This window comes from Anolis carolinensis, chromosome 5 (genome assembly GCF_035594765.1).
Source record: "Anolis carolinensis isolate JA03-04 chromosome 5, rAnoCar3.1.pri, whole genome shotgun sequence".
NCBI classification, from domain to species: domain Eukaryota; kingdom Metazoa; phylum Chordata; class Lepidosauria; order Squamata; family Dactyloidae; genus Anolis; species Anolis carolinensis.
Window position 1 is genome coordinate 188126986 of NC_085845.1, and position 10089 is coordinate 188137074.

Consider the following 10089-nt stretch of genomic DNA (forward strand, 5'->3'; position numbering starts at 1 on the left):
CTAAAGATATAGAAATGAGATTAGAAAATATATATTTTTAAGGAATATTCAAAAAAGGAAATCAACCAAATGGGAAATGTATCATTGAAAAACGTATTAATAATATGGAATAAATATAAAAGCCACCTCATTAAAGAGAATTCTAAATTAATGCCAGTGATAATGGAGAAGAAAATTCCTAAAAACTTAAAAAATGTGATGGATAAGAAATTGAAAAGGAAGAAATTAGACAAAATTGGCAGTTGGAGGGAACAAATAAAGGAGGAAAACAACATAAAGGGAATCCTAGGTGATTTAAATATATCATGGCTTCATTGGGTCCAACTAGATCAATGGTTCCAAAATTGGCAAAGAAAGAGCTGGGAGGAAAGAGAACCAACAAAATTTGAAAATATAGTATTAAAATAACAGACTAAAGAGGGAAATGAATATCCGAAAGGGATAACCAGTATGATATATAAAATATTAATAAAGATTAAAGGTGGGAGGAAAGGGATATTAACAAGGGAAATATGGGAGGAAGAACTGGGAATAAAAATAGGAGAAAGAAATTGGGAAAAATTATGGAAAGCAAGGCATCTCAAAAAATTATCAATTAGAATAAAAGAAAACTACTACAAGATAGTATGGAAGTGGTATTTGATCCCAATAAAGATACATAATATGGATAAGAGTTGTTCAGAAAAATGTTGGAGGCTTTGTCAAGAAGGGGGGACATATATTCATATGTGGTGGGAATGTAAGTATGTACAGAGTTTTTGGGGAAATGTCATAGTAGAAATAGAGAGTATCATGAAGAAAAAAATCAATACAAACCCAGCGACTATACTATTATCTATTTATAATACAGATGAATGGAAAGAAAATGAAAAGAATTTGGTAACTGTGTTGCTAACGGCTGCAAGGTTATTAATAGCAAGAAATTGGAAAGGGGAGGTGGAAATTAAAATAGAAGATTGGTACAAGAAAATTTGGAAATTAGCAATAAATGATAAATTAACATGCAATTTAAATGTCAAAAAAAGGTCTAAGGAAGAAAAATGATTATGAAAGTATATGGAAGCAATTTATTGAAGAAACATTAAGGAGAGAAGGTGGGAATCAACCCCCACCTGAAGAAATGAGGTTCTGGTTGGACTATAAAGAAATGGCCTCCGGCAATGGGGAGCACAACGGGTAGAACACTGGGGGAAGGAAAAGACTTAATTATATGAATTGTAAAGAATTTTCTTTTCTTTGTAACAAAATTAATAGTAATGTAATAAAAACATTCAAAAAAAAGAAAATAAATAGTAAGATACTTGTTAAAAAACAACCCTCTATACATGCTCAACTAAGCTCTGTGCAGTAGAGCGGATTGTTCCTGTGTTTCTATCTGTATCTTTGATTGGGATGCAGCTGTGGGATCGTGAATGGTTGCAAACTATTAATTTTGGAATGTAAAAAAGGTCCAGGATGTCACATTCTACCATCAGAAGCCCCTGGGGCAAATCCCACTCCCAAATTCAGAGGAAGGCAAAGATGGCAGCCTCCCTCTTCAGAAGCTTCCCAGCATGCCCCCCATTCGTCTCCACAATCATCTCCCCAGGACCCCTGCCAGCAGACCCCCCCTCAGAGGCGGTTCAACCACCAGGCCAACTAGGCAGTTGCCTGTGGCGCCATCTTGTCGGGGGCACCATTGAGGCAACTCCTGTCTCCTGCAACCTGCCTCCGCAGCCGCGCTTCCCTCTGCAAGGAAGGAGCCGAGGTCGCCGCTTTGCAGAGCAGAGAAGCCGCCGAACGCCTTCCTGGCGAGGCCTTCCTGGTGAGGCCTCGTCAGGAAGGCGTTCGGCGGTTTGGGGAGCAGAGAAGCGCCGCTTCACTGCTCCCCAAAGCCCCGAACGCCTTCCTGGCGAGAATGAATGTCTGGATTTCTCCTGTTTTCAGAGTGTTGTTCTTTATTTATTGTCCTGGTTTTTGAGTTTTTTAAATACCGAGGGCTATTATCTAAGTCCACACTGCCCTATATCCCTGTTCAATGTTTGGTGTTAAATTCACAAATATAGTAATTCCTACATAACATTACCATGTATTGAACTGCTTTTTCTGTTGATTTGGTGTAAAACATGATGTTTTGGTGCTTAATTTGTAAAATTTTAATGTAATTTGGTGTTTAATAGGCTTTTCCTTAATCCCTCCTTATTATCCAACACTTTCGCTTATCCAATGCTTTTATTTTTCAGTGATTGGTTTGGGGGGGCACCAAAATTCTGTTCGCCTACACTTGAAAAATACCTAGGGCCGGCTCTGCCCCCCCCCCCTCTGATGGCACAATGCCTCCCCCTATCCTGCTTCCCTCTGATGTCACAATGTCTCCCCAGGCAACTGGAGTGTTGCTGCCTCTCATATCTTCAGTGCTTCCTCTTGCCTCCTTCTGTCCTCATCACTGCCCGGCCCTGCCTGCCCTTAGCCTCCGTCCTTGCCTCCTATTGCACTTCCTGGTATTTGTGTTTAGTTTTTGTTTATTGGTTTGCTTTTTGTTGTTATTGTTGTTGTAGTTGATATTTGTTTTCTAATTGGTTTTTGTATCTTTTTTAGACTAATTGTTTTTGTTGTTGAGTGCATTGTTTTTTGAATATATTTCTTTGTAGTGTTTGTTATTTATTCTTATTCCTATTATTAAGTTGGTGTTTGGTAGTAAATTTATTTGTAGTATTTGTTAGTTTAGAATCTTCATTATTTAGCTTTGTTTCTGAAATATTGTATACATTTATTTTATTACTTTATTTATTGGTTTGTATCCTTTTTATTTTGTTTACAGTATTTTCTTTATATTATTTATTATTTGGTTGTTGTTTGTTTTGTTTTGATTTTGTTTTTGTTTTTTTTGGGGGGGGGGGTTGGAAATGTAATGGAGACATTCAAATGCTTAGTACCAGCCGGCTGCTTACGGAGATCAGAGTCATTTACTTAAGGCCCCCTGATTCTGAGGAAGCCCCCATCAAGTGGCCAGTGCCACCGATCCAGAATCAGTGGGAACTGGGGCCACAAAAAGCGGCCCAAGCAGAAATCCTGAGGGCAAAGGTGAAAACGCAGCGGAAGGAAAGATGTGAAGACCAAAACAGGAGCCCCCTGCCTTACCCAGGAAGCCCCGCGGCCTTGGAAAGATCTGCAAGGAAGAGCAGCAAGAACAGCATCCCATCAAGAAGGATATCCTGGATGTGTGTGCCAGCTGGCAAATGTTAAGCGACTGAAGTCAAGAGACAACAGTCCTTTCTCCCTCAGATGCCTAACAGTGCAGACCAGTGGAGCCCAGCCAGGATCATTCCCTTGCCTCCTCCTGCAAAAACGCTTTCACCTTGCCCTCCTCCCAGGCCAGTTCCCCAGCCTTACCGTTTGCCGAATTTAATCTGAACAGGATAATTTGTGGAACATGATCAATCTGAACGATAGGCAACTCTCAGGCAGCGATGAATCCCACCCTGAACATTTCGCAGATATATATACTCCACTTGCACCATTGCCAACAGAATCTCTGAAGAAGCCTGCCACAGATGCGGGTGAAATGTCAGGAAAGAATGTTACTGGTATATGGCCATGCAGCCCGAAAAACTCACAGCAACCCTGTGATTCTGGCCATTAAAGCCTTCTAGTGCCTTCTTGGATGCCAGCTGATCTGTCTGCATACGAAAAAGTGGCCGTATCCCTGCTGCAAGGTGTAGGCAACATGACCACCCGATCCTTGTGCAAGCAACATGTTTTGTCACAAGAACCATGGTTGCTGGATATTGCGTGGATGCTACAGGGGCAGACAACTGGATAATATCAGGCCAAAGACTGTATTTCTCAATTCTTTGGAATCAGGCTAGTTTTGTTTTGAAGAGGTTTATCCAAATCCTCATTTGACTAAATAGGGTGGATGGCAAATGGGCTTGAAATAGACCACTGTGTTTCTCAGGGGGTGGAGTATAGGGGCACTTGCGGAAGACTATTGTCATCTCCAGGAGGCAAGCTAGGTGGGGTGTGCAGTCGTCCAATTTTTCTATACCCATTGCCCCTTTAAAAATCCTAAAGGAATGAAATCTCTTTTAAGGGAAAAATGTCATTTTTCCTCCTTTCTTATGCCTACTTAGAACAAATTGGAATGGAATGATAGGGAGAACAGCTGGCTGATGTAAAACGGATATGATCCATTAGCCTCAAGCCATTGGCTTGAGTAAGATAGAAAAATCCTAACATCTCAGCCTAATACTAAACCTCGATGCAGGCTGAGACCGGAAGAATGCTGCATGCTGGTGACCAGCCCGGGGTCATCCTGGTTGTCCTTCAAGGGGTTCCCAGCAATGGATTGAGGAGAACTTGCTTGGTTCTTCTCTCTTCTGTTTTTGTCACCATGTCTCTTTCTCTAATAAATTTATTTCTGGAATTGTTACCACTTGTGCTTATTGTCTTTGGATCCCGAGGTTGGTTGTGTTACAAGTCCTGCTAAGATTTGCAGAGATGTGCTGTAGTGTTGCCCACAGTAATACTCCCCTTCATCCTCAGGACGCACACCATTGATAGCGAAGGTGAAGTCAGTGCCACTTCCTCGGCCACTGAAGCCATCTGGGGTCCTCTCAAAACAGCTGGTAGCTCCATCAATCAGCAGCTTAGGCTTTTGTCCTGGTATCAGCTGGTAGAAGTACATGTCAGAATAGGATGAAGCTTTGCACTGAATGCCCTCTAGATTATTCTGTAAAGCGGCCGGGGTCTGAGTGACAACAATTTCCCCACTTGACCCTAGAAGGAGAGAAATTAAATATATGAATCAAATGTTGATTTTATTTATTTGTATTTATTTTATTTCCATCATTTCTACCCCATCCTTCTCACCCGAGCGGACTCAGGGAGAGATACAAACTGGCAATTAATGCCGATACACCAAAATACAATAAAATAAAACATTAATATAGTTAGAACAGTTATAATATACAATATACAAAGTTTAAAAGTGCAAAGTTCTTATGCCATTCGTCCACCAGACCTTGTACAAAAGCCTTATTCCAGACCAAGTCGAAGCCAGTAAAAACTTATTCTTTAAACGCTTATGCGCATAGCCAGGTCTTCAGTTTCTTTCTGATTTTTGCCTAGGAGCTGAGACATAAAGATCATCCCAATAGGCCAGTGGTTCTCAACCTGTGGGATCCCAGGTGTTTTGGCCTACAACTCCCAGAAATCCTACTGAGTTTACTAGCTGTTTGGATTTCTGAGAGTTGAAGGCCAAAATATCTGGGGACCCACAGGTTGAGAACCACTGCAATAAATGTACCTTTAAAGATATTCAAGATGAGATATATCAAAGATTATTCCAGTGCTATCAATTCAATAATTTCTTCTTTTTCTCAGAAAATGTTAAAAGGGTGCCTGTCTTTACTGTGATGAGGATCCAAGAGCAGATTTATGAAGTGTCAAGTATGGAAATCTAAGAAAATCTTCAGGGAATGGAAACAAAATCATTGTCTCTCTGTGTAGATCAGTGGTTCTTAATCTTCCACATGCCGTGACCCCTTAATATGGCTCCCCATGTCGTGGTGACCCCCAACCATAAAATTATTTTTGTTGCTACTTCATAACTGTAATTTTGCTACTGTTATGAATCGTAATGTAAATATCTGATCTGCAGGATGTATTTTCATTCACTGGACCAAATTTGGCACAAATACCCAATATGCCCAAATTTGAATACTGGTGGCTTTGGGGAGATTGATTTGTACATCAGACTGCCCAGTTGACCAAAACACATTTCAGTCCTGCCAGGCATTGTCACTTGTCACCATGGCAGCTGGCTAAAGTTCTGGAGATAGCATAGCCTTCACTGGGTGCCTTTGCACAATTCAGCAGAAATACAAAAAAAAAAATCATCACCAGAGGCATCTGCCGATGGCCTCGAGTATCCTGGACACCTGTGATGCTGACAAAGTGATATATGCCACTGTAGACTCAGATAACCCAGTTCAAAGCAGATATTGTGGGATATTCTGCCTTGATATTCTGGGTTATATGACTGTGTGGAAGGGCCCTGAGACTGCAGTTCTGGAGACCAAGCTTTGAATTTCTGCTTCGCCATGAAAACCAACTGGGTTTCCTTGTAAAAGTCACACCCTTTCACCTTCAAAGGAAAACAAATACAAACCTACTAGACAAATCTTGCCAACCAAACCCTGTGATAGGATTGGGATACATCAAAAATAGCTTGCAGGCACACAACATATCCGTAGCCAGCTCTATTGGTTAGCATCACAGTGAACTGGATTTGTATTACTGGCTCTACATCAAATAGATACTAACATCAAACAGCTTAAAAAGTTAAGTGACAATGGATAAATGTTATATTCTGGCCCTTCCTCTAAGGCAGTGGTTCTCAAACTGTGCTCCTTCAGGTGTTTTGGACTTCAGTTCCCAGAAATGCCAGCCAGATTACCGGCTGTAAAGAATTGTGGGATCTGAAGTCCAAAACACTTGGAGGACCAAAGTTTGGGAAACACTGCTTTAAGGGGAAAGTGGCTATAACAACTGTGCTGTAATACCCCTTCTGAACCGCACAGGTAAAGACTTATCATAGGGAAAAGGTGTTTCACCAATCCTTGTTTCCACAACAAGCCAATTTTTCACAATCCAATTCTCACAGGGACAGAAAGTGAGGTGAAATCTTCTGAACAGGGGCACAGATAGCAAAACAAAACACCATAGGATTGTTAACCTTTCCCTATGCTATCCAAAGCTAAAAAATAATAATTTTGGCTGGAGTTACACTTTAAAATGTACGTGTTCTGACTTAGATACAAATTCAGCTTAAGAAAAAACCTTCAGAACCTATCTTGCTCTTAACTTGGGACCTGACTGTACATGCCATGCCTTAAACTGCCCACGTCAGGGTCTTCTTGGATTAAATTTTGACAGTTAAAGCAGAATCAACGCTCCCTTCCCTTCCCGGCAGAGCGCTCTGAGCTCAGCAGCGATGGCCAGGCCTCGGTGCTGAACCAGGATGGCTGTCCCTGCCTGGGCCAGCTGCGCATTCCCCCCCCCCCCCCCGCGCATTCCAGTTGTCTCAGAGAGCTCAGCCAGGAAGGGAAGGGGGGAGGCGGCTCCGCCCCCTTCCCTTCCCCGAGGAGTGGCGGGACATCAGCCGCACTCTCTCCGGGCTTCCTTTTGGGCCGCCCAGGTGTTAATAATGTCGGAAGTACACCCTCTATGGTCGAGAGGGCTTCTCCAAACACATTGTTGCTGCTGCTGCTGCTAAGCACCACTTTGGCAATTCTACATCCATTCTTTGCTGGAGATGCATTCATAGTTTGAGTGGAAAATATAGTTTGAGTGGAGAGGGAGGGACAAGGCAGTTTCAAAGAAATAAAAACATTATCTGGGGGAACATTTTGGACCTCTAAAACAGGCTACACAACCATTATGCTTCCTGATTAAATTATTTTATTTGATTTCCCCAAAGAGTAGGCCTCAAAATGGGTTAAATAAACAAATGCGGCTAAAATGTAAAACAATGCAACAAACATAAAAAACTGAAAGCATAATGATGTAAATAAACTTCTGGTTTGTAAGGTAACTCTTTTATCTATTCTATTCGCCTCTACCGTCTATCTTTTATTTTTCAGTGATTGGTTTGGAGGGGGCGCCAAAATACTGTTTGCTTACACTTGAAAATTACCTAGGGCCAGCCCTGGATGGAGATTTGAGGGTTGTTCAAAGTCAACACATCTTGAAAGCCTTGAAGTGATGCCGACTCCCTTCTGCTCCAACAGGACAATTTTCCTTGAAAAAGGAGACATAATCATCAACTCTTGTAAAGGAAGCAATAACCCCCATTCTTTCTACACAAACTGTTCATCTTTCAATTTACTATTTTTAAAATTATAGTGTCAGAACTGAGGGTACAGTTGTAATATATTTGAAAACACACATTATTATTTTAAATAATAATCATCATTTTATTTCTTGCCCGCCTCTCCTCAAGGTGGGTTACAGCATGACTAAAACATAAAGAAACACATAATCTTTGTAAAACACTCTGTAAAATACACATATTAAAACATACTTCCATAAATATGTATCAAAATACATAAAACAAAAACAAGGCATACAGTAGAGTTTAAAATTCACCATTAAAACTGACTATGTAGGCCTGCCGGAAGAGATAGGTCTTGTATCTTAAATTTCAACAGCTGATCCAACTATATGAACTTTACATTCCAACCGTCCTTCCACGGTCATGGAGTGGCCAGTGGTTGCCAGTCGAGTTTTGGCTAGTTGAAGTAACTGCCCCCCAGAGGATGATATTTTGTTGGAGACAACAACCTTCTCATATCTAAAGTATTGTCTGTTTATAATTTATTGTTTATTTCTTGAAGTGTATGTCTTTTTTGGTTTGCAGCTTTCTTAGCTCTATGTACTTGAGGGCAATGGGAGGGGCTGCAGATCATGTGACTGGTTTAGTGACAGTTTAGAATGCAGCTTTAAATGGAATGACTGTTGAGGCTTGAGTCTGTTTGAGTACAGAAGCCAGTGTTAGAAGTCAGTTGAGGCTTGAATCTTTTTGAGTACAGAAGCCAGTGTTAGGAGTTAGAAGACAGTTGAGGCATGAGTCCCTTGGAAGTAGACTGTTATGAAAGAGAGCTGCACAGAACAATATAGTTTTGAAGAGACTATTAAAGGCTAGAACAGGGGTCCCCAAACTAAGGCCCGGGGGCCGGATGCGGCCCATCGAAGCCATTTATCCGGCCCCCACAAAACAAGGGCAGAAGGGGGTTGGGCTAAATGACCCAAGGGGTCTCTTCTTCTCTTACAACCCTTATTATTATTATTATTATTATTATTATTATTATTATTATTATTAACATTGAGGCTGGGTGGCCATCTGTCAGGGGTGCTTTGCTTGTGCTTTCGGTGCACAAAGGCAGAAGGGGGTTGGACTAAATGGCCCAAGGGGTCTCTTCCAACCCTCTTCTTTATTATTATTGTTGTTGTTGTTGTTATTAGTATACATATATACAATATAATTTACAATAATATATAATATTATAATATATTGTATATGCATATAATATTAATATTATTTTGTAATACAATATAATACTAATAATACAATATAATAATATTAATTATATATTATATATTAAATGTAATATTACTAATAATATTACAATATATTTATATGGTACACTATAGTAATTTATTGCCAATATTGTGTTATGCTAATAATATAATGTATGTAAATTTAATTTGTAAGCCGCTCTAAGTCCCCTTCGGGGTGAGAAGTGTGGGATATAAATGTATTAAATAAATAAATAGTATTAATTATTATTGCTCGGTGGCCAACTATAGTCCGGCCCTCCAATGGTCCGAAAGATCTTGAACTGGCCCCCTGTTTAAAAAGTTTGGGGACCCCTGGGCTAGAAGTTAAAGATACAAACTAAAACGTTTTAAAATTTAACCTGACAAGAAATATACCTGTATATTTAAAGAGATGAAGTTATGAGTAAAACAAAACACGTTATTTTAAAGGAGTCTACTTGAATTTTTGTCTTCTGAGAGCATCAAATAGAAATAAGATATTTATCTGCCCAGTGATCTTTCATTACCCAATAAACTAAAGGAAAATTGCTGAAACTCTGCTACCTAATAGGTTATGATTCTAACAGGTCATAATCCAATAGCCCAATATACTTTCCAAAATGTTACGATCTCTAACAAGGTCATGCCTTTCCAAAATGTTATGATTATTGCAAATAGTGTGAATGCCAATACATCTCCAAGAGTCATGCTTCCAAAAGGTTTTGGAGATGATGGTTTTCCAAAAGAGGTTACCAGTACGTGCACAACCATCTTCAGGTCCTCCAAATCTAAGAAAGGGCATAGTTAGTATATTAGCTGAAGCTGATATTAAGCACTCCTGACTGTCACATCTACCTGGGCTGACATTTGGAGACGCAGATCCAAGCACACTCCCAAGCTGTGAACACGGTCTTTCAGGGGGAGTCTAACCCCATCCAGGAGTGGTTGACAAATCCCCATCCCCAGATTTGGATCCTTGATGGCAAGCACCTGTTTTGTCTGAATTCA

At 40.3% G+C, this 10089-nt stretch overlaps 1 gene segment (V, D, J or C); it reads right to left on the bottom strand.

Annotated features, from left to right (window-relative positions):
• Positions 1–2602: 2602 nt before the first annotated feature.
• On the bottom strand, positions 2603–7821 carry LOC103278829 (immunoglobulin kappa variable 3-20-like). The segment is given in 2 exon segments: positions 2603–4758; positions 7679–7821. Coding segments are annotated over 2 exon segments (477 nt in total).
• Positions 7822–10089: the final 2268 nt, after the last annotated feature.